The following is a 25,410-nucleotide window of genomic DNA, read 5'->3' as shown; positions in this document are numbered from 1 at the left end:
TTCATCCTTGCAAAGCTTGAAACCAGGAACCATTGGAGTTTGAATAGATTTGCTTTGATTCATTTCAAAACGTTGCAACACCTCCTGAGCATACTTTTTTTGACCGATAAAAATTCCACCTGATTTCTGCAAGACTTCGAGACCCAAGAAATATTTCATTTTACCAAGATCAGTCATATCAAACGCATTCTTCATCGAGTTCTTAAACTCAGTGAACATCAACTCATCATTTCCTGTGAAAAGAAGATCGTCAACATATATACTTACAATAAGCATGCTGCCCTCAACCTTTCGTTTAACAAAAAGGGTATGCTCATAATCACATTTTTGAAAACCTTCCTTCATGAAGTATGTTTCAATATGACTGTACCAAGCACGCGGAGCCTGTTTAAGCCCATACAGAGCTTTCTTCAGCTTGTACACCTTTTCCTCCTTTCCCTCTTGAATGTAACCACACGGTTGCTCAACAAAAACATCTTCAACTAGTTCTCCATGTAAAAAGGCAGACTTCACATCTAATTGATGGATAGCCCACCCTTTTTGTGCTGCTAGAGCGATCACCAATCGAACAGTCTCCATACGGGCCACTGGAGCAAACACTTCTGTGTAATCTATACCATATTGTTGTGCATATCCTTTTACAACCAGCCTCGCCTTAAACTTGTCGACTTCTCCCTTCTCATTAAGTTTCGTTTTGTAAACCCACTTGACTCCAACTATTTTGACTCCTTTTGGTCGATCGATTAGTTCCCATGTGCCATTTTTCTCAATGGCTGCAATCTCGGCATCCATGGCATTTCTCCATTTTTCATTCTGCACTGCTTCTTCATAATTAAGTGGATCGGCAGCCGCTGTATATGAGGCAAAAAATGCTGCCTCTTCATCAGACAAACCTTCACCTGAAACATAGTCTTTCAACCAAGTTGGTTGCTTCCTACTCCTCCCTTCCACGGGATCTGGAGGAGTTTCTTGATTAGTGGTAAGAGACTCCTCTGACCGTGTGTTAGCAGCAGCAGCATCTTCTTCTACAAGAGATTCTTCAGTCACTGCCTTTTCATCATCTTCCCATTCCAGCTCCCAAGTAACAGCTGATTCATGTTGCTTATCCCATTCCCATTCTTCACATTCTTCAAAAACTACATCTCTGCTCACCACAATCCTTTGTGAGATAGGATCGTAGAGCCTGTACGCCTTTGATTCCTCGCTAACTCCCAGTAAAACACATTTCAAGCTTTTCTCATCTAGTTTAGTTCTCGAGCTGTCAGGCACGTGAGCATAGGAGACACAACCAAAAATTCTGAAATGTTGAACTGACGGCTTGATTCCGCTCCAGGCTTCTTCTGGTGTTTTGTCTTTTACAGCCAGCGTTGGACTACGATTTAAAACGTGCACAGCCCAATTTACTGCTTCTGGCCAGAAAGTTTTAGGCACTTTCTTTCCAGATAGCATGCTACGAACCAAATTCATGATAGTCCGATTCTTCCGTTCTGCAACGCCATTTTGTTGTGGTGAATATGCAGCTGTCAATTGTCTTTGCACTCCATGTTCCTTGCAGAAATTGTTGAATTCTCGAGATGTAAACTCTCCACCACGATCCGTACGCAACATTTTTAGAGACGTATCTGTTGCTTTCTCAACATGTATCTTGAAGCTCTTAAAGATGTTAAAAGCTTCTGATTTTTCTGTCAAAAAATACACCCATGTTTTTCGACTAAAATCATCAATAAAAGTAATCAAGTACCTTTTATTGCTATTCGAGGCTGGCTTAATTGGTCCGCAAATGTCGGCATGAACTAGCTGCAGAATCTGAGATGCTCTCCAAGAACTTTTCATTGGAAATGAATCTCGATGTTGCTTCCCCACAAGACAATCTTTGCACAGCTTCGAGGGTGGCTTAAGTAATGGTAGACCTTCCACCATTTGTTTTTGCTGCAAAATTTGTAAGCCTTTGAAGCTTAAATGCCCAAACCTGCAATGCCACAGCTGCGCTACATCTTCTGTGACTGTGTTAAAACAAGTGGGTGCTATAGGCAAGGAGATGGCATGCAAGATGAACATTCGATTTGCAGACATATTAGCTTTCATGATCAAACCTTTGTCAGGATGATATATTTTGCATTGCCCTTGTTGGAATAAAATGCTCAGCCCTTTCTCTTGCAATTGTCCCAGACTCAGCAGATTATTCTTCAATTCCGGAACATAAAAGACTCCTGAGATGATGCTAACAACTCCATCAATCTCCAACCTGATGTTGCCCTTCCCATTTACCACCATGTTTGAATTATTTCCCAGCTTCACTGAATCTGTGAATTTTGCATCAAAATCTGAAAAATATTCTCTTTTTCCACTCATGTGATTGCTGCACCCAGAGTCAAGAAACCACATGTCTGTTTTGTGTTGCTTCTTTTCTTCAACATAAGCCATCAGCAGCATGTGTTCTTCACTCTCCACTTGACTCTCTGCAAAATTGGCCACTCCTTTCTTGCATTCCCACTGAAAATGACCAAGCTTGTGACAAGCATAACACTCCACAGTTGCTTTGTCAAAGCTTTGTCTGTTTCTTCCACGGCCTCTGCCTCCAAAGCTCCCACGTCCTCTTCCTTGTCCTGCATATTGGTTTCCATGGGTCACCTTCAGTGCTTGTTCTTCATGTACAGTGTTACTCATGCGTTGTTCGTGTACGAGCAAACTGCTTTGCAGCTCATCAATTGACAAAATACTTGTATCATTAGATTCTTCAATTGAACAGACGACATAATTAAACTTAGGTGTCATTGACCGCAGAATCTTTTCCACAACAGCAACATCTTTCAATTCTTCACCATTGGCTTTCATCTTGTTGGTGATGACAAGAACACGAGCAATGTACTCATTCACAGATTCTCCTTCCTTCATGTGAGCAATTTCATACTCCTTTCGCAATGCCTGTAGGTGAGCACGCTTTACTCGCGTTGTTCCTTGATATTTCTGCTTCATAGAGTCCCAAATACTCTTTGACGTATCTTTGTTGACGATAGTCTCCAAAATGGAACGATCTAACGCCTGAAACAGATAGTTCTTAGCTTTGAGATCCTTCAACGTCTGCTCTTCACAAATTTTCTTTTGTGCCTCAGTTAAAGTCACACCCTTTGCTGCTGCAAAAACTCCATTTTCTACCACATTCCAGTACTCCTTTGATCGAAGAAAATTTTCCATGAGCATTGCCCAATGATCGTAGTGACCATCGAACCTCGGCACTGCTGGTTGAATAAAGGCACTCTCTGTTGCCATTTTCGTTGCCTGCACTCCCTTAGAAGACTGCTGCTTCTACGTACCGAGCCTCTTGCGAGGCTCTGATACCAGATGTAAGGTTAACAGGAAAGAGTATTGCAGAGGAAAGGAAAAAGTGGAAGGAATTCTCTGTCATTGAATGAGAAATATTTAGGCTATATATAGCCGTACAAAACAAACAGAAAATACAATAAATAAGGAGTCTCCTGCTAACTAACTCCTAAACCGAAAGACCTATTCTAAAGCAAAGAATCCCAAATGGAATAGGATTTTATTTACTGGCTAATATTGACTAAATCTAACAGTTACCTCGTAGATTAATCACCATCAAATGCTATGCATGTCAACAAAGAAAAGAACCCAATGGCAGCTAATGGGCAAGCAACTAGTTCCCTAGGCTTCAATAAAGTTATATTCAGAATCTCTTGTGAGTTTAAATATCAATAAATTAATCTTCAACAGTTTTATGCATATACCCAAAAATCTAGTAGTTTCTGTTAGAAACCACGAGATACTAAAGACCAACCTTTCCCACTTTAGGTTTAGCAATTCACAAGATAATTGACAAGACAAAAGAAAATTTTTTTTCAAAGAATTAGAGGCCTTGAGTTCAGATCTCGCTTTTCTCATCCCATTTCTTAAATTCCAGCCATCATCTATTCGATTTTTTTTTTTTTTTGAAAAAAAAGGATGATTGACAAGACAAAACAATTCAATCCATTGTTCAAGTGGACCAAACTAATGAGGAAATAAAAATTTTCTAATTTTTAGTTAATTGGAGGCCAAAAGCCTATTAAGAAAATCAAATGGCTTGTTTGGATAACAAAATTTTTCAAATAATATTTCACTTGTATCATAAACACAATTTTTAATCCATTTTTTTACATTTCCAACCACCTTTTTATCTTACATACATCATATCATAAAAATTGCTATAGTAATTATTCCAAATAATATTTCAATTAATACTCTATCCAAATCCGTTTGAAAAAATTGATGTACAACAAAGCCATTCGCGTGAGTAAACATCTTGCAACATTTGGTGGTGTCTCTCACGCTCCAAATTGTTAGTCCTCCTCATTTTCTTTTGACTTAATAGTAAAAGTTATGGGATCCACATTTGAGAAGGGTAAGATTTAAATTTGGATGAAAATTATTTTTCCATTATAGATGTGTGATAATTCATTTGGGATATACCACAAAAAAAAATCGTAACAATGTCAATGGAATGGAAGGAGTAACTAATTTACTGCAGGATGCACCCATATAATTTACTGGTAAGAATCATGCACCAGAGCTGGGAGGGTCAAGAAGCACCACGAGACCCATCTTTAGACTAAAACTCCTTATAGCCAAGGTCCCTAGCGCAGCCCAAATAGCATGAAACGACATTTTAAAGCAGTGTACGAGCAACGTATGGATAAGAAGTTGTTTTACCAAATATAGCCCAAATAGGAGAATGTTACCAAAAAAAAAAAAAGGTAACGAGAACAAACATGGGCCTCCCACAGATCCTTTTAACACAAGTACAGCTCATTGTTTATCATAATTACACAGATGAATGAATTCAAAATTTGGTAATAATCACAAGTAGAAAAAGATTCTATGTACGTGGCTTTCTGATAGCCATTGTTGAGGCACCAAATAGTTGAATATGGTCAATGCCATGTTGATTGCGTCCACTTCAAATCTTCAGTGAAGCCGACTGATATAATCAGCAATTTCAGCAGTTATATAGCTCAAACCTTTTGACAGCAGGGCCTGATGCCACAGCATTTGTTTTCTTCCACTGACAGATGAATCACATTATCCTGAATATGACTCTGAGCTAAACCAGCTCTTGAACTTGACCATGCAGTAAACAAACTCTCCACAACATGCTGGGAGAAACCATTTTTACTGAGGTCTAAAATTTGCAACTGTTTTGCCATGGTAATAGCAGCCAGAACCCCCTGAATGTATTCAGATTCTGAATTCAGTAGGCTCTCCTGGGATGAGCTAATATGCTCGTTGCTCAATCCAGAAGCAGTAACATTCACCCCAAATGTATCATCATCACTATCTGCAACTTCGATCTGATTGAAATCTGTGTTAGCAGCACAGAACTCTTGTGTAGAAGTCTCAAACTCTTTATGTGCAGATGCTTTGTGTAAAGAGTTTGGAAGAATGAGCTTAGTCTGCGTGGAGTTTGGGCTTCCTTTCACTGATGGCAAACTATATCCTAATTCAGCTGGAAGGATGTTTTCAGCCAAGTTGAGCTCTTCGAGATAGCAATTGCTCGACAGTGCCTCAAGTATCCTAAGGATGCCAATTAGCCCAAGTTGGCATTTGGAGAGTACCAAAGTTTTTAAACAACATCGAGGATCTGCAAGTGCAGAGGCCAGTGCAGTGCCACCCTGATATCATGGTTTCATTTAGATTCTAAAGAGAAAAATGATGCCAGAATCCTGTTAAAGAGCTCTTTTGACAAACCTTTTTATAACCTTACTAATGCTAGATTATTACATCTAGAGGCCCATGACATTTAGAATGCGATGATGGGCACCTCACTTTACCTTATATATATAAAGAAAAACAGTGCATATGGACACTCAAAATCAATATAAGCCTTGATTCATGCACATCAGATACCAGTAATTGTGATTGTAAAGTTAATATCAATAGTTTATAACCAATTCAACTTGCTGGAACTTGGTCACATTATCTGTATGAATCCATGAATGCACGTCAAAAATGTCAATAGCAGGTTACTGTGATTCTCAAGTATTAACTTCACCACCGTGGTAGTTGACAGACTAAGATAGATCAAGCACTGAATGCAAGGATGTTTTACAGAAAACAAATGGATTATGCCACTATGTGACTAAATATCTAATCACGAATCAACCTTGGGCAATCTTACCCAATAACACCACTTATGAGTTGGTTGTCTGAATATATATAGACAAACATGCGCGCGCGCACACACACACACCCCACATGTGTGTGTGTAGGTCCTCTCCTCCCCATTCGGGTATCAGAGCCAGAGGGGGAAGTGGGGTGACAATTATGTATTCCAGCTTATTATAATGCTGCTAGTATAGATCTATAAGCTTAGATCTTTGATGTCGAACATGTTACTTGTTAAGTCCCAACAGTCGGCCCGGGCAGTGTAAGGCCACAGAACGCAGTGTAAGACCTCCAGGACTGTTGAGGCTCTTGGAGAAATCTAAAGCAGTATATTGTTCTATATTTTAGCTCTAACCCGTTAGATCTATGCTATCTTTATTATATGTGTGTGTGAGTGTATCCAGAGCATAAAACACAATTAAGAACAACATAAGCACAAACCCTTTCTTCTGCTCCCTTTTGCATAATAGCTCAAGAATACCATATATAAACAGATAGACGGGTACATATATATGCAGCACAGAAAATACATCCCAAGAATATAAGCAAAACCGTCTTTTGCTCCTTAGGGGGGAAAAAATACCTCTTGCATGATAGGATTTCCTCCAAGATTCAGCTCAAGAATACCATTGATTAAACAAATTCCGGTATTTCGCATACTGAAATACTCTGATGTTATTCCACAAGATGATAGATCCAGCTTCACCAGTTCCTGAGTCTCATTTGAGAGTGTCTTAGTCAACTGTAATGCCCCATCCTGCAAAAAGAATCTTAAGTAACTTTAAAATTGAGGATATTAAGTCAAAGAGAATCTGCTAGAAAACAGACACAACAATCAACTTACCATTCCAATACTGCAGCCTGCAAGCATCAAAGCTGACAATCTTAAGTTCACGGCAGATTGGCAAAGGCTACCTACTACAGGTTTGCTCAACTTAATACCAGATAAATTGAGCTCTTGAAATCTAGAAACATCAAGTTGTAAAATGTTACATTATTATCGATTCAAGATATCATTTAGAACAAATTATGCACATAAAAGAAAATTGATTTAGATGCAGAAACAGGGCAAACCTTTTCAAATCAGCAATTTTAAGCATAAGGTTCGTAATGGCATTCCCAGATACTGGGTTATTATATCCTGGTTAAAAGAGAGAGAGTCTTAAATAGTGTACATAGAAATCCTGAAAATAGATTTGCATTTATAAGAAGTACCTAAAGAGAGATTTGTTAATACAGATCCAGAATCCAGTGAGTCAGCAATCTTTTGAACTGTTCTAGACGTGATACAACAGTGTTCGACATTCAAACTATAAAGAGCTGGAACAATGAAATGGTTTTATTAGAAGGAAAACAAGAACAAAGAGGAAGATCAATTAAATGAAAAAGAATAATGAAAAAAAGGAAAATTACTGCAATAGAAATACAGACACGCCATAAATTGTGAGAAAGAGCTTTATTTTCTTAGTTTACACTATTTGGCAGCAATCAAAGTAGTACACTATAAGTTACCAATTTCTTTAGTATGTTAGGCACTAAACTAAAAGCACCAACAAAAAAATGAAAAAGATGCCACAATTATGTTTCTAGCAGATCATGAAACTAAGCCAGGTTTGAAACTATTCTTAATAAAATGGATAATGATTATAGAAGAGCAAAGGGAAAATAAAAAAGATCGGGTGGAAGGGGAAAGAAGTTCACCTTGGCAGTTCTTCAAAATGCAAGAAAGGTAAGAAGCACATGCATCAGTCAAGCGGTTGCCAGAAATGTTTAATACTTCCAATCGTGAGTATAGCACCAGGCATTCACAAATCTGTAAATCAAGAGAACAAAAATTCTTACAGGAGCAAATCGTGGTGTTCCCTGCTGCAGCTAAAAAAATTTGCAATTCGAGCAACTTTCCATTCAGGATGTATAGATATCCATAAACAGATTATAGTTCAAGTAGTTCTCCAGCATAGCCAACTCTTATCGTGTACAAATAAAGCATCACTTAAATAGATGAAGGTATCAATTATTTTACTTAAATCGAATAGCCTGTGCAACTTCTCACATTGATATCATTGAAAATAGAATGAGTATTCCACCAAGAGAGATTCTTTATGGGATGTTACAATTTTCTAAGAGATTTTTGTACTTTGGGACACAGCAGCTTTTTGCATGGTCTAGCCACCTATATAGCCAAATTTGGAGGCAGGATACTCCGGATATACAACTTGAACATGCTTTAATAAAAAATGTGTCAACTAGTCAAAAAGGAGAAGGGAAAAAAAAACCCTTTGCAAAGTTAAAAGGTGATTTACAGTTCGATGTGTAGCTTAAACATCGAGCAGTTCAAAAAATCCAGAAATTATTGTCCAGAGAGTGAAAGTGCAAGAATCACGTAATGCAGGGCATCTCAGCGACAGTTTTAAAGAACTTGGGAACAATTCACTTTGATAAAAGCTAAAAATTTGAGAGCATATCAGTAAACTTAACTGATCATGATCTTATACATTCTTTTTGGAAATACATCATAAGTGTCTGTTATATAAGTATCATTGGATGAATCTATTGATCTTTTTGTATAATGAGCAAAGAAATGGTAGGTTCTGCCTGTGCAGATTCGACACCAATTCTCAGGTACAACGTCACAATCCAAAGAGTTTGATTGATGACATAAGACTAGGCTATTGTTGAATGAAATGAAATTTTCATTGGAAAGCTGAACTCGTAATGATGAGATAAAGGCAGGAAAGTTTCAAAAGGAAGTGGTTAGATATTAGTTAGTTCATGTGGCTAAACAAATTTTCCTGCAAATTCTGGTCGCTTGCATCTGAAGAAAATGAAAGAAATGCTTTTATGTCTGCCACAGAGGGACAGAGAGGAAAGAATTCACTACACTTTCCTATAAATAGAACAACCTAGAAAGATACAGTAATTGACTTCTTGAACTACCTTCCACAGAGAGAGAGAGAGAGAGAGAGAGAGAGAATGCAGAAGCTGCATAACGTGATAAAATTCTTGGCTTGTTTAAGGATGCCCAAAGAGCACCAGTTATGTGAGTCGCAAAGTGTTAGTTTTTTCACAAAAGTGCAGTTAAATTAAGAAAGTGTCTACATCCAAGCAGGCAATGGTTTGAAAAATCCTAGCATTGTTGTATATACATATGTACTAATAGCTATTTTTACTTCATATTTAAATCAAGATCAGATAAAGCTTTCTGCATAAACACGATTAGGAATATATGGTCTTCAAAAAACGAAAATTTCTATTCTACAGACAAGCAAATCTAGTACAGGGTTTCACCAACTACAAAATTCAATAAACCTACAACAAGATAAGGGTAAGATGACCGCGAGTCACACTTTTCTGCTTTAACATTCCTGTATATCATTCCAAAAAAATACAAAACCACCTTAATATTGTAGGATTTATGTAGCTTCCTGACATGATTATCCCCTATTTGTAAAAATAAAGATCTTTATCATGTTAAACTGCTTCAATTAAAAAGTTGTAATATTGATCTAGAAGAAAAAGGATGAAATAAGAATAACTATTGTATTCCTATACTCCATACATGACCATTGAACTTATCTCTTCAAACATTAAACCATAACAGTTTCTAAAATTTTAGGAGTTGACATCTATGTTCAAATCTATCACTTAATTTTCCAGGCTTAAGAGTTTCCTGTCACCAATAAAAGAATGAAAAATACAGAGTGTAGGAGATGGAACACACTTGGAATAAAGCTGTGGGACCAAGTCGGTTGCTGTGCAAATCTAATACTAAAGCACCATAATTCTGTCCTGATGATGCAAATACTTGCTTGAGTCTCTCCATTGTTCCATTTCCTGGAAAACAGCAACAATGTACTTACCAATCAAAGAGAAAAGAATTTATCATGGGTACTTCCTGAGAGAAACAATAAGGAATGCTACTGGTTTGAAGTCTGAAAAACCAAGTGAAATGACAAGCAAATAAAAGTTACCTAAGAGATTGTGAGAAAGGTTTATGATGGCAACTGTTTTGTGTGCATGCAAGGCATCAAGCAGTGGTGCGACAGATATATCTTGCAGTTCACAGTCAGAGACAACAATTTCATCTTCTGATACCTGGGAACACATGGGTGATTATAGCAGCTTGTGAAAAGGACTAATTCCTATAAATTCTCCCGCAGTCATTAAAACTTATCGAAAGCAAGCAGCATAAAACCAACACAAGTTATTTAAGCCCACCTCTAAGTTGTATAGCTTCTTAAGAACCTTCAAATTGGGTTGTTCTGATAGTTCCTCGCAGCAGTCAATGTATAACTTCATTACTCGCTTTTGTACCCACACTACTTGAAAGACAATGATACCATGCATAAATAAAGGGGTTTGCAACAAACAAAACAAAGGACTTAAGCGTAGCTTCATACAGAAAAATAAACTCATACTGGACAATTTTATATAGTTGCCACAAATGTGCTACATGACTACAATACCAGTCATTATTGTTAATAATCTCAAATAGTAAGCCAAGGTAATAGACATGCTCATATTATGGAAAAATAGTTATCAGCAAGACAGCCAAAACAGAGCCAACATTTATGGCTAAGCAATATAAGAGATCAATTTGCTCTTCATTCTTTAACTTGCTAATACAAAGTTAAAAAATATGGCACACAGACTCACAGAGAGTAGCCACTGGCACGAGATATTACGAGCTTTTGGGTATACAAAATGAAGGCTGACTTCATGTTTGTATGGGCTGGGATTAAAAAAAAAAGGAATCTTCCCCAAGTTTTAACTCACTAAAGTTCTGGCTTCAATTCTGGAAAAATTCTTCATGACAAGATTCTAGAGGTCTAGAAAAAAGAAAAAAGGAAACAAGATGCTTCAATTTCTAATTTACTATAGAAATACTGTTTTAAAAAGTGACTTAAATTCTAATGAAGAAACTCATCTTTTGTGATCATTTGGGTCAAACTCAGTATATTTAAAAGACTAGAGACCCAAACGGCTGGAAGAACACATCTTATTTTACTTTATGCAAACGTTATCAAAGTTACCACCACAAATTTATGCATGATTTTTTATCGAACTTGCATGTGAATTTTGATGTTGAGAAATCCAACTGACACAAATTAATGAAGCATATTCAAACTTAAAATAGGTAAACCACACTATCTGACTTCCAAGAATTCAAAAAATGTCGACGTCAGATTCCTAAGCTTCTACAATTTGTTCATTGAATCTTTATGTTGCACACACATCCATTTTATGCGTATAGTCTAGTGCCTATGTAACCTTATTGGAGAAATCAGTGGATATTGCATCTTTTGGATACCTGTCACTTGAACTCACATTGTGGCAAAGCTATGAAACATGGCTATGGACATGAGATGTGGCAGAACTGTACAAGGACACAACAAAATGCTTCTAAAGAGAGTAGGACACAGGCTCAAAAACCAGTAGATCAATAATGAGTAAAGGTAAAACATAAGACTTCGCCCAAAAAAAAAAGAAAAATTTGAAATATCCTAAAATGTAATCTTAGGGAGAGGACAGGTGAGATCGTATGAGGGACTTTCTGTGTATACTAATCCAGTTTATGACCTTACCCAGACAAATGACAGCACAACATTTCTGAGTCCTAAAAATGTAGTGCAAAGAAACAAATATAGCATCAAATCCAATACATGAGTTTCTGGAACAAGGTTAAACAATTAATCTCAAGGATGAAAACCTAAATTTGGATGATAATGAACACAGAGGCCAACTTGGGGTGGATACAAGCTTAAGAGATACAATTACGCAGGAAGACACACACTACTGACCACTTCTAAGTGAACACCAATACAAAAAGGCAAATGGATAGTCTCATAAAGAAGATGCATCTCTATGGTCCATGGAGGGTAAGTAGGTTCATGAGTTGCCGCAAGCACTGTGGTTGGCCATGGATAGCCTTGTCTAGACTATACATTAGTTCAAAATCATAGTAAAACACTAACATTCTTGACGTGGTTAGAATCCTTTTTGGGTTATACAATTATTTCTGTAATTATTTTGACTATACATTTGCATAAAACTACGATTTGGAAGGTTGCAAGATCTCTTTGGGTGCCGATTGTGAACTGTATAGCATTTACTCCAAGGGCAAAATGTACTTCAACGGTTAGATTTAGCCAGCCAAAACACATTCACTTTCAGTATGCAATTTGATCCAAGAAAATTTCCGTAGTCTACTACTTTTGGAACAATACTACCAAGTTGTGGTCCAGTATGGTGATACCGTGGTAACTTAAGGACAACAAAATAGCTCCAACAGCCAAACCTTCTGCTGAAGTAGTCCTATCAAATACTCATTGTAATCAGCATATCCATTTCTTACCTAAGACAGTTAACATGCAAAAACAAAATGCAAAACCACAATCATACACTAAAGACTTTCAACAGAACAAGTTCTCTGGTTTTAGATAGTTGGGCCTATGTAAAACTAGACGTTTGATAATCTTAAGCAATTATAGATAATACAAGTTGAAGTCAAGTATAAAGATTACAGTACAGTACAAGTTGGAACAGCTAGACAAGAATGGAAATATGTACGTGTCCTTTATGCAATCTTGCAATATACTCCAGAAGTTATCTCCTGTCATTTCATCCATCCATGGTCATCTATTGCAGAAGACATGCATCTCCCGGTAGAAGGTAAAAACAGTTTATCATTTGTTTCAAAGAATTCAAAAGCAGTAAACTGATGGAAATGAAAATTAAGCACCCCCAGATTATGAAAACTGCTTCACATAAATAGAAGGTTCAAGTGCTATAGACATACCCCCAACTGAAACTTCAATCTGGCCATTTCCAAGTTCGCAATTCTTCAATATGTAAGCTTCCAAAGTTTCTAAAGATCTACCATCATATTTTATGTCTTGAACCACTGGCACCAAACCTGATGTGATAGCATATCTGTGTAAGCTACTATCCATGCTTGAGATAACATCACTTTATAGTAAAAAAAACTTGCAACTAAGCAATCATGTTTGGTGATACCTGCAGGAATTATACTGCTTCATTATCAGAGGTACAACTAGGTGACAATTAGAGTTTTAGCACTCATTTCCTTTTCCATTTTAATCTTTTACTGATTTTCCCAGGTTTTAACTAGAGTATTTTCATTACATTATATGAGTCTTTCACACCATCCATTTTGTTGTGTCATGTAAAAAAAAATGTTCTCCTTCCATTCCCCTGCACAGGCAGACAATGGGTTTGGTAATAGACACTAGACACTGATCCAAATCCAGACACAAGTTCTAGCTTCAACCACACAAAAGCGTGTACTAGCACAACAAAAATCAACAAATGCAGGGTTGGTCCAAAAGCAAGAATGAGACAACATGGCCATACACGCCACCAGAATAAAATTGCATTTGCATAATGGTATAGCATACAAAACAGCAAAATCTAAAGAAAAGAAAAATGTAAGCTAAAGTTAGTAACAATTGCTGCAAGTCTGTAATACAGAGGAGAAGCACAAACCAAACTGCGGTAACCTAGTGGCTTTGAAAATTAGAAATAACTGTTTAACCTACTAACCTAAAGTTAATTGCGTGTATAACACTTCAACTCCTTTCACAATGTAGGTTTCTAAAGAGGAAAATATGAACTACATGGAAACATGAAGAAATATTTAAATTCTTACTCTGTAATCAATTTCAGCAATTAAGAATAGCAAGATCATAATTTCATTGATCAGTCAAATAATTCAGATTAACAATAATTTTATCAATTTCAAATTAGTATCCTATTAAGAAGATGAAGCACATTAGGGAATAACAAGATGATAATTTTGTTAATCTGTTGGGTAATCAGACTCCATCATTTCACTTTGATACATAACAAAGTTTTTGCCAAATTACAAGTTACTTAGCTGCTAAGGAGGTGAAGCAGATCATTTGGACCAAAACATCCATAGGATAAAATTAATCTCCCAAATTAACATACATATGTTTAGTATAATGCAGAGACTGCATCTATTATGCACAACTATTTTCCTTCGCTCTCTAGCCCATTGAAATGCAAGCACTAATTGATTCATTTTGGGTTATGCACTCAATTGTTTTGAACTAATTACACACTTATAATTACTCCATGTTGAGGTCCATGTGTCAATTTGACGGCTGTAAGTGTGACATAAGCATAGGTGTCAGCAGTGGCATTGAGAGGAAAGCAACAAAATAAACCTAAGCACCAAAATAAATATACTGATGGGGCATAATATTTCTTCATGGCATGGACCATTCATACTGTGGCAGGCATAATAGTGTCACAATGGAATAGGGGATGAAACAAATATACATACTGACAAGTATGACATTGGTGATCTCAAATGTCAGTACACTATTGATTAACAGCTGGGTTCTTATGTTGAGGCATAGATACAAAATCTCATGCTAGGCGTCAAATCAGTGAAGACCTATCTACACCATGAAAAATATTGAGTGCTAAATTTATATATCCAAGAACTTCAACATCACAAACCTTTCCATTCTTATCCACTTTCTTAATTTTAAAAAAAATTCTAGTAAAACAAACATATGAAGGAAAATGAAATTAACTGTCCCTCATGTTGCTCGTCAGTTACTCTTGGATACAAACACTTAAGCTTTTTAAATGGACTTTTAGCTTTTCATAGACACGGTCCATCTTTTCCTAGTTGGAAAGCAAAATAGCAAATTGCAAATTAACTTCAGAAAGAAAAAAACTATTTCTACCCTTTGCTCTCCTCTCAGAGGGTAGTTGTAGGTAGTACAAGCATGCCACTTCAGCCTTCATCTGCTCTATGCTGAGTTTGTCTCGATTCACGAATGAGTCTAATTTCATTTGTACCAAGTAATCATCAACTTTGATTGGTATATGTTGCTGCAATCAACACAGTAAGTACAAAATGCTATAATTTATGGACAGACTTATAGTATTGCAGCCAAAATATATGATGATAGCAAATACACCTGAAACCCAAAATTAAGTGTTGCCAAAATCGATTGACATTAAAGATACAAAGGCATCAGTTATCTAGATTATGCAAATAAGAGGGCATTCAATTTGGTACAGGAGTCTTGGATTGTCAAGGGAGTAAAAGCAGACATTAGCCAGTATCGAATTTCATGCATCATATAGCATCAATACTGGCTTACAATCGCACTATCACTTAATTTAGGCAGTTTTCATACTGTTACTTAATATAGAGAGTAATGAGAAAAAATTATGTAAATGTACTTACATAGCTTTCATCAGGAGAGGAACAAATATTTGGCACATGGTGTTTGAAAGGCAGCTTTCCAGTGGCATTTGCAAATTCAGTTGTGCTTGAATGTCTGAAATCCTTGCCATCTTGAGCAACTAAGATTGAAGTTCTGGATTTGTACGAACAACTACTTTCTTCAAGGTTAACAGGAGTACAAGCATTCATGGCACATTTTGAGGCAAGCGGTGAAATATCCTACCAAAACAAAAAGAATCAAGCATAGTTTGCAGGGATAGTGTTACATGAGAGTTTGATCAAAGAGTTGCTTACAGGGAACTCATTAGCAGCAGGACAATTCGAATTCTTTGTATTCTCCACTGCAAATTGACAAAAGCAAGTGAGTGCTGTCATCTTAGCTGTCGCAATCATAAAGCTGAATGCAATGATTATTGACTTACATCCATCTGAAGTAGCAACTTTTTCTGCGTGGCCACTATAAATTGTTCTTCTGGAGGTATATTCCTCATTGTTTTCATATTCATCATCAGAAATAACAGCACGGGTACGTTTGCGACCAACTGCCTGGCTGCCAACAGACATCGATGTGCTCCTGGGTGAGGTTTCAGGAGGCTTGATAGAAGTATGCACTGCTGCTTCACAACGGGTTCTCAACTTTGCTGCCTTTTTACCAGGATGGAGAAATGAGATCAATGGAGCATCTTCATTTAAGTCCTCCTCACATGAATGAGACTTTGACCTAGTGAAATTTGATGAACTTCTTTCCGGTGAAATGCTAACTTCAGACCTTTTTGCTGAGTGATCATCAATCTCAGTATCAGTTTCAGAACAACAGTGGCCTGCCGTATCTTTTGCCTCAATTCCCTTACTTCCTGAATGCCTTAGTTTGTCAATTGACAATTTCAGACTCCTAAAAAAAGAATCTTATTTCATCAAGCAGGTGTACCTTATAGATAATCAAAGTGGAAACATACTTGTGTGAGTGCTAGGATTAAAAAAATTGCAGGAGTAGCATGTGTACTTCATAGCGGTTAAAGGTCACGTAAAAAAAATACACTTCAACCTACAGGTGCTAAGAAGATTTTCACTCCTAAGTTTTATTCTTAAAGAACCTTTTAATGTCACAGACGAATTCACATAGGTCTCCAAATCAGAAAAGAATTTAGTACCTAGCCTTTTCAGCATTATCAAATCTGATCATGTGACAGTAGTGAATATTTTCAAGAGCAGACAGCTGAACAGAAGGAATTTTAGCTCCAAGAGCAATCCTGCATTGTAGAAAAACACCATGTGGCATGAGTCAAGACATGATGGATGCTCCAAAAGAAAATAGTCACAGATAGATTATGACAAAATGCAGCATCTTTTAAAGCAAATTTCACCTGTTGTAGCAAAAAGTTTGTGGTGCTGTAAAATAATAAAGGACTAATAACTACTTTTCTTTCCCTCTAGTGAATTTATTGATCTCTTCTTTGTTTTTTCTTGCATCAACTGACAGAAATTTACATGGAAGACTAACCCAAGTTTTTCAGTAATCACTAGTCAAAATTACAAATGTGCAACAACTTTTTTTAAAATTATCTGCATACAAGGACTTCTTTTATGAATTTGGCTAGGAGACATGCATCTAGACCTCTGCAGGGCCATGTGAACACAACCAAAAATAACTTGCAATTGTCTGTGTGCTCGAATGTGCCTATGATCTTCAAAACAAGAAAGCTAAGGACATAATCTGTTGGTGCGTGTCAGTGCATAGGCTATAAACCTTCTGTGTGAAAAAAGAACCTAATTGGCAAGTTCATAAGAAAAATCCCAAGCACCAGCTTGTTATAATAAGTACCAGGTCAAACAAGGACCTATCTGGAAAGAAGCCATTTTAAAGGCAAAGAGAACAGTCAAGTCGAAGTTACATGCCTATAACCTTCTTCAAAAGCCTCTAAGGCCCCCATCCAATCACCATCAGAATCGAGAACGTTTCCTATCTCAATCTTGGATAATGCTTGTCCCTAAAAGCACAACATTCACATAAACATAATATACTCACACAGATCGAGGGAAAAGCTAATATTCAGGTGTCAAAATATAATTTATAAACTGCTGTCTTACATAAACCAGTCTCATGCATAAACTTCCTATATCAAAAATGTACAAAAGAAGCAGGACATAGTAGTGTAGAGAGAGATATTGAGTTACCTCCAAGTTGCCAATTAGCTTGTATGATTCCCAGCTCTTTGTGTACCATTTAAGAGCTTTCTTGAACTCCCTAAGCTTCTGGTACGACTCTCCAATCGCAAGAAATGAATCTGCCAGGTGCTCTTTATCACAAACCTCATTTGCTATCCTTTTCTTCATCTTTGCATACTTAAGATGCTATAAGAAATACAAAGCAGAATAACTCATTGTTGCAGTAGCTTAGCAGACATGGGTTGGGGGAAAAAAACATGCCTTCCAAAATTCTTGAATGTCAAATTATGAGTACATAAACAACACTTCCCATATTTAAGACTAATTTCCCTCAGCACCAAGAACATCTAAGTCATGCAAGATATTCTCTTTAATATGCATGAGCATCTTAAATCACAATGTTCCATCAGGGAATGTGAACATTTCATCATGTTGAAAGCTTAAAGTACTGCAGAACTTTCATTTCTGGCAGTCAAACTCTGGTTGGTCTATGGAATAATTGGTGTTTCCTATGATAAACTACTTCCAACAGGTCTAAACCAACTGCATGATTCTTCATATTCATGATTCCAGATATGGGTACTATCAAATTCTGATACAATTGGCTCTTTCAAGTATGATGCTGATCACACCAAATGTGAAAACAGATAAGGAAATAGTTTCTAGTAGGTACCTTCCTCCATGCAAGTGTCATGCTTGATTTCTCAATAAGATGACCAAGAGATACAATCTGTTGCAGTAAATTCTTCCTCTCACATCCTGTGCCTCTAGCACTTTGCAACTTCCTTTCCAGCCTTTTGAGGTTCTGAGATTCATGCTTTAATTCTTCCGTTACTTCAATTGCTGCTTCTACAGTTTTAATATTCTGTTCAATTTGACTCACTAAAGCATCCTCATCTTCCATTGACTTTGCCCGTTGAAGGGCCTTTTGGTAACAAATTATGGCCTCATTGTATTTTTGGACTCTGTAGTGCAACTCCCCAAGATTAATAAAACCCTTTGCCTCACCTTGGCAATGCCCAATTTTCTTACAAATTGTGATATCCTTTTCTATGTGCTCTCGTGCTTTGTCCCATTCCCTAAGGTCCATATAAACATTGCCAAGGTTATGGTGCAGCCTACTACGTGCATCATCATCCTCATCAACCTCTTCTTCATCGCAGATTGTTAATCCTCTATTGAGAATTCTCTTGGCTTCTTCCAAGTTATCAAGATCGATTTCAAGCATTCCAAGGTTATTATGAGCATCAATGTACTCCCTAACAATAGAAGATTTGCTATCTGTTGGACTCTTCTTGATATCTTCAGCAAGTTTCATGGCTAATTGAAAGTACATTTTGGCATTCCTAATCGAGGAATGGTCATCCTCAGACTTCAAAAACATTTCATGGTATGTCCGACCGAGTTGTGTACTTGCTCTTTGTTGCTCAATGAGGTTATTTGTGTCCTCTGCCAGCCTTAAGTGCTTTTCCTGTAAGACGAAAACCAATAAGAAACAAGAACCATAAACAAAGAAAAAGTGAATATTTTGATTGAAATTTGAAAACAGATTGCAAATTCAGCAAGAACAGAGACCTACTGATGAAACTGTACTTCCTCCAAATGCAAATACAAATTATATACATACTTTGATTCATAAAAAGGCTTAACAACTTCTTAGATAAGCACAAATTACAACACCACAAATCAATAGTCATACAACTATATGAATTTATTGCCATTGTCTGTCAGGTGTCTCAAATCAGCTTGCATGCACTTTAAACTAATCCACCATACGTTGGTGCCATGGGCCAGCTTAAGCATACCTCAAACTAATCCAGTTTCCTAACCAAAGAAGCCTGTTGCAAAGTAAGAGCAATGATCACATAACCTTCCTGAGATGGAGATTCAAGCCCGACTGAACGCAATTACAATATCGAAAGCTAACTAGGCAACCAAATGCATCATTTTCATAAAGTTTCCTTATTTCTCTAACCAAAAGGTAACAAAGTTCATATTCCAAGCCAACGTACAACTCATAATGCATAATGTACAACACTTCCACACAGTAGCGAAAACCCATGAGCAATTACCATTTCCCCAAAAACAAAAATGGCTCAATTTCTTACTGGAACCTACTTCCTATTCACTTTCACTAGAAATTGACAAAATTAAGATTCCAGGCCAACGGTACGACTCATAATGCACCAAGTAGAACACATAACCCTATGAGCAAGGACAATTTCCCAAAGTAAAGGGGAAAAAAAGGGTCAAATTATCAATTGCCTGAATCTTTAGGGCTTCGTGGAAATGTTGGAGGCGGAGGTGGAGTTCGCCGAGGGTATTACAAGTAGGAAGGAGTTGGTTGGGCGGCAAATGCTTCACTGAAACCTCATAATCCTTCTGCAGCCAATCCAGCGCCTCCACGTACTCCCCTCGATTCTTATGGATGTTTCCAATGAAATTCGCCCACCGCGCCTCCTCCGCCCTATTCCCAACCGCCTTCGCTTCGCCGTAGGCCTTCATCGCATCGCGCAGCTGCTGCTCCTCGTCTTTCTTCTTCTTCGCCATTTTCTATTCAGTATTTTGATCTTTTGACGAAGATTTCGCTTTTGGAAGTTTCGATTCAGTACGAGGTTTCGAAATATTAAAATATGCAAAAAAAAAAGAGGGGAAATGGAGAAAATATAGCTTCCCGCCATTCATTATTAGTACGCGGGAAGAATAATACAAATTTTTTTAAAAAAAAAGGGAAACGGAGAATAAATTAAATTAATTAATTAAAAATAAGACATTAAAATTTCCAATAAAAAAAATGGCACGCTTTAGGTCGGTAAGGCCCTTTTTTGACCGTCAAACTAAAATTCATCAGCACAAGAAATTCATATTTCAGAAGACAATGGATAATTTAGTACTTCCAAATCTCAAAAATCCAAAGTTCTAAATAGAATAGAATTTTGAAATTCTTATATAGAATATCATTTTGGGCAAATCGCCAATTTGGTTCTTAAACTTTTTTACTTAAACCAATTTAGTCCTTCACGGTTTTTTTTTACCAATTTAATCCTCAAACAATTTTATCGAGTCCAATGTAGGACTTTTTGAGCGACGCCACCACATTTTATGTATTTTTCACGGCGGACCAGGGGTATAATTGGAATGACAGGTATAATTGTTTAAACACCTTGACTAGAATGGCAGCTCTGTCACGATTAGCAAAAGAAACCCCTGCAAATCGACTTCTTCAGAGCTCATAGGAATTAGGGCAAAAACTTCGACAAGCAGAAACTGAGGGAGAGACTTCGACAAGCAAGTGAAATGCAATCAAGCAGAAATTTCGACAACTCCGCCTCAAGTATATGTAGCAGCCAACACTCAAATCTGGATAGCCGAGTAAGTGGGCATTCGACAGGGGTGAAGGGAGAGAGGGTAGAATTCTACAATGGGAATGAAGCAGTAATTTGCCATTGCCGTGAAGAATGTAGAATTGTAACTTCATGGACAGTGGCGAACCCAGGCAGAAGATTTCATGGATGCATAAATTATGGGGTAATTTTTACAATTAATCATGACATATCACTTGTATATTTTGATGTATTATATAATTTACTACAACTAATAGCCGGAACTAATGGTCATTGTAGACCCCAAAAGCCTGCAATTATTTTCTGTGGTATGATCCACCTATGCAACAGATGACAAAAAATATGATGGCGAGAATTTTGAAGACTTTGAGGAAAGCTGAGGAAGAAAATAATTTCATGAAAATTGAAATGTGTAAGCTTGAAGAAGAGAACAAGGCGCTCAAAAGTGAAATTAGGAAGTTGAAAGCAGCAAGGAAGTGGCTAATGCTGGTCGTGGTTTGCATATGTATTATGGTTATTGCTGTACTATTATTCAGTGGCAATGAAAGGAATGTCAACTTAAAAATGCTACATTAGATCTTCCTGTATGAAGTTAGAAGTTGAGTAATTGCTTCATGTAATTTGAATGCTGTAATGTTGGAATGTAGACATGGGTGTATGGAACATGTTTATGCATTAAAATGGAACATTATCTCGAATGATGTTTTTGTCAATTAATCGAGAGATTTTGTCAGTTGTTGCTGGGCACATTTACTGAAACGAAATTGCTATAAATTGATTAAGAGATTTTGTCAGTTGTTGGGCATATTACCTTGAAAGATGTCTTTGTTAAAATTTAACAGAGATTCACCTCAAGTTGTATAAAAAATTTGACAGCATTTCATCCTAAATTTCGATAATCCCTACTCGCACAAATACCCCATATAAACTGCTAAACAACAAGAAGAAAGTCAAAATAAATGGTATAGGAAGAGTGCGAATAGAAGTTCATAGTCATCAACATAAGTGCGACATTGCCAATATAGCAAGCTGAATTTTACTTCAGCATTGAATTCGTTTTAGACAAAATGCAGCCACATCAAATGTACAAAACAGAATCGTATTGTTAATCCAATTAGTATCCATTGACAAAACAGAAGCTCTTAATGTACAAAACAGAGCATATCCCACAAAATAGAAGTCTGCTGTATTCCCAAGCTCCATTAACTTGACTGGGCGACAATATCATCTTCTTCATCTAACAGCCTATGTGCCTACACAAATAAAGGCACATGTCAAAAGTCATAAACAGTCTCGTTTTAAGTCATGTCAAAATCATTGTCCAGCAAATGTGCAAGACATGCTGTTTGTTTCTGTTTTAATTACTTGAACTTACTTTCTCCTTTTTCCTAATCATTTTTCCCTTTGATGGAGGGAATGGACCAAAAACAGTCATAGCAGCCTTTCTTTTTCTCCATGCTTGAGCTTGCCAGGTTGCACATGTTTGCCGGTTATGTCCTAAGCCATGACAGAAGGAACACTTGGTGAATTTCTTTTGCACTTCAGGTAGTTCTTCTTGACCCGATGGCTGTAAATCAATAACTTCTTGTTCATCAATAACAGCCTGTGCTTTATCACCTGACCATGAAATAAAGTTAAAACAAGTAACAAGTACAAGAATAAAATTATCATGAGCTACATGGAAAAATCCTAAATTGCTGACCACTTGGAACATCTGGCATTGAGCTGGATTCCAGAGGTACTTCAGCCGGCTCCTTCCCGAACACTTGATCTGTACACATCAAAGCATCATTAGTTAAGTATTACACCATAAATCAGTGGATGAGGGATAGGTCAAATTACCAGATTTTTGTGGACAAGTTCTCTTGTTATGGCCAAGTGCCTTGCATTTGCTACACTTGTTGGAGTTGGACGGTGGTGGCCTTTTATTGGTAGATGCACCAAGCTCATTTAGAAGGTACCAGCAGTGGACACTTTCTCATTGTATGCCCCTTTTGATAGCATTTTGTACATGTCATTCTAACAAGGCCAGATCTAGAAAGTTTGGTAACCCCTTTCGAATTAGGCCTAGGCTCTTCCGGTTCCCTTCTTCTTACTTTCTTTGGCCGACCAGGTAATTTCAACTTCAAGGGTGGTAAGACAGGATCTTTATCCGATTGCACCCAAACATTTGGACCACTCAAAGGAGCAATTGCTGGCTCATAAGCTTTCAAGTAACTGTCTCGCGAGTAATAATGATGAACAAGACTTTCTGGCTCTTGACCTATTAAAGAAATACAACAAATCACATGGCAGCATGGCAATCCAGTCAACTCCCATCTCCTGCAGCTACAAGTCTGCTGCTTTAAGTCCACCACATGTTTGCCTCCATACATATGTGTAACCTCAAATTTATCTTGATCAGACCATCTCGCGATGTTTGCAGCTACTTCTGTTTTTGCCTTCTCCAGTTTCTTTTGAATTTTTGGGCAGATCTTATCACTCATTTTCTTCATCCACTCCCTTTTTGTACGAAGCCTTTCCATTAGATAGATTCTGATAGTCTCAAACATTCCAAGGATTGGCTTTTCCCTTGCATCCATTATGATCGAATTAAAGCTTTCACATAAATTATTAAGGAGAATGTCACACTTGACAGCCACTCGAAAGTGTGATATTGACCAGTGATAGGGAGAGGTGTTGTCATTTAACCACTTCCAAGTAGCTACATCATAATCCCTTAAACACTCCATATGATTTTCGAACATCCTCATGTACGATGACCTTGCACATGTCCAAAATCTTTCCTTCAATGCTTCACCCGGATGATTTTTTTTGAAGTTGTTGTGCAAGTGCCTTACACAATGTCTGTGCTCGACATTTGGAATGACTTCCTGAATTGAAGATCCTAAACCCTGCAAAATAGACAAATGCAAGTTCAGCACAATCAGTAAGCATTCATGTATATATAATAAACATATATAAACAATGTAAGTTGATCTTATTCACCTTCTGTCTATCACTTATAAAGCTCCAATTTCTTTGATCATTGATAGATAGGTCATATTTCAAGAATTCAATAAACCACTTCCACGACCTCTTATTTTCTGCTTCAACTACTGCATATGCAACTGGATAAACAAGTCATTTGGATCTATCCCAACTGCAGTTAATAACACACCCGGATGTGGACCTCTCAAGTGGCAACCATCAACTCCAATTATCTTCCTACAACCAGATTTAAATCCTCTCTTCAGTGTCTCGAAGCAAATGTAAAGTTTCTGAAATCTTTGTTTTCCAGAATCTTTATCTAATGTAGTTTCCATGTACACTGTAGAACCAGGATTTGCTTTCATTAGTTCCTCACAATAATCCCACAATCTGTTGTACTGATCTTTGTAGCTCCCATGGATCAAAATTTTTGCCTTCATGAATGTCTTATAAACTTGAGGTTTAGTAATGTTTACATTTAGCTCTGCATGTACCTTATCCTTGAACTCAGAAACTGTTATTCTCTTGTTCATCCTTAGGAAGTCCACATATTTTCTTGCTAAGAAACCTGAGATAGCTCTCTTGTGGTAAAAGGTCCTGCCACATGTGTGTGCTGGACCCATTGTCTTGATTGCAATGGAATCATCACCTTCATCAATTTTAGAAGCAAACAACATCCACTTACAATGTTCAGCTTTGCATTTCACCCTCATTCTATGCTTATCATGCTTCACCCACTTTATATCCTTCCCCCATTTGACTGCATAATTGTCAACTGCCATCTTGAATAGCTGCTTATCATCAAATTGTTGACCAACATGAAATTTTGGATCATTCATGTCCATTTCTGGTCAAAATCTGACCAGTTTAAGCTTTTTCCTTGTGCTATCTTCATCGGAGGAATCAGTCACACTATTTAGCTCATCTGACACCATCGAATCAGATTTCTCATGAATTGGAATCTGATCTCCTTCATCAAGGTGTAGGTGTGAATTAGAAGTTGCCTTGATTCTGATTTTTTTTTATTGGGTGCTGCTGCTTGTCTTGCTTCTTTTTTTGCCTTTCTGTTTCTACTTTGGCAATTTCCTGTTGGCAATTTATCCATTGCAGCACCTAACTCCTGATATGGAGCCACAACAGAAGTTTGAAAAATGACATCATCATCATCTTCACTGAAATCATAGTCACTATCATGGAACTTTTCACCCTCCATTGAGTCTGAGTTTACAGCATCATTAGCCTCATCCGCATCACCTTGTTCTACTTCAGCAGCCTGACAACTTTACTGGTTCTTCTTCTCAAGCTCCTTCATTTTCTCCACATGAACAGAAATTTCCTCTATGTCAGCAACATCAACATCCTCAAATGTTATGTCTACAAAGAAGTCATCTTCTTCTTCTATTTCTATAGCATTACAACTGTTTGATGCAACTGCACTCTCACATTTACCATCTATCAATCTAATGTGAAACTTAGAAATAACATAAACTTCTGCTTCTCCATTTTGCTTGCCTATACAAG

At 37.2% G+C, this 25,410-nt stretch overlaps 2 protein-coding genes across 2 annotated transcripts; both read right to left on the bottom strand.

The window, feature by feature from the left end:
• Window positions 1–4,672: 4,672 nt before the first annotated feature.
• Window positions 4,673–20,239, bottom strand: LOC113701435 (protein TONSOKU). Its single transcript, XM_027222091.2, has 19 exons — window positions 19,841–20,239; window positions 18,249–19,046; window positions 17,585–17,761; window positions 17,306–17,397; window positions 16,561–16,659; window positions 15,832–16,301; window positions 15,704–15,750; window positions 15,410–15,628; window positions 14,901–15,048; window positions 12,959–13,075; window positions 10,378–10,478; window positions 10,131–10,254; window positions 9,881–9,993; window positions 7,861–7,972; window positions 7,375–7,479; window positions 7,234–7,300; window positions 7,004–7,124; window positions 6,743–6,916; window positions 4,673–5,666 (listed from the first exon to the last, which is right to left on the bottom strand). The coding sequence occupies exons 1-19, from the start codon at window positions 20,123–20,125 to the stop codon at window positions 5,010–5,012; spliced, it is 4,026 nt and encodes a 1,341-aa protein (XP_027077892.1). The 5' UTR covers window positions 20,126–20,239; the 3' UTR covers window positions 4,673–5,009.
• Window positions 20,240–22,121: 1,882 nt separating this feature from the next.
• On the bottom strand, window positions 22,122–24,734 carry LOC113700627 (uncharacterized). The gene is made up of 6 exons (XM_027221093.1): window positions 24,080–24,734; window positions 23,908–24,029; window positions 22,931–23,813; window positions 22,622–22,690; window positions 22,295–22,536; window positions 22,122–22,172 (listed from the first exon to the last, which is right to left on the bottom strand). The coding sequence occupies exons 1-6, from the start codon at window positions 24,732–24,734 to the stop codon at window positions 22,122–22,124; spliced, it is 2,022 nt and encodes a 673-aa protein (XP_027076894.1).
• Window positions 24,735–25,410: the final 676 nt, after the last annotated feature.

Source organism: Coffea arabica, chromosome 7e (assembly GCF_036785885.1).
Source record: "Coffea arabica cultivar ET-39 chromosome 7e, Coffea Arabica ET-39 HiFi, whole genome shotgun sequence".
In the NCBI taxonomy this organism is placed as follows: domain Eukaryota; kingdom Viridiplantae; phylum Streptophyta; class Magnoliopsida; order Gentianales; family Rubiaceae; genus Coffea; species Coffea arabica.
This window is presented reverse-complemented; position numbering and strand designations above follow the sequence as displayed.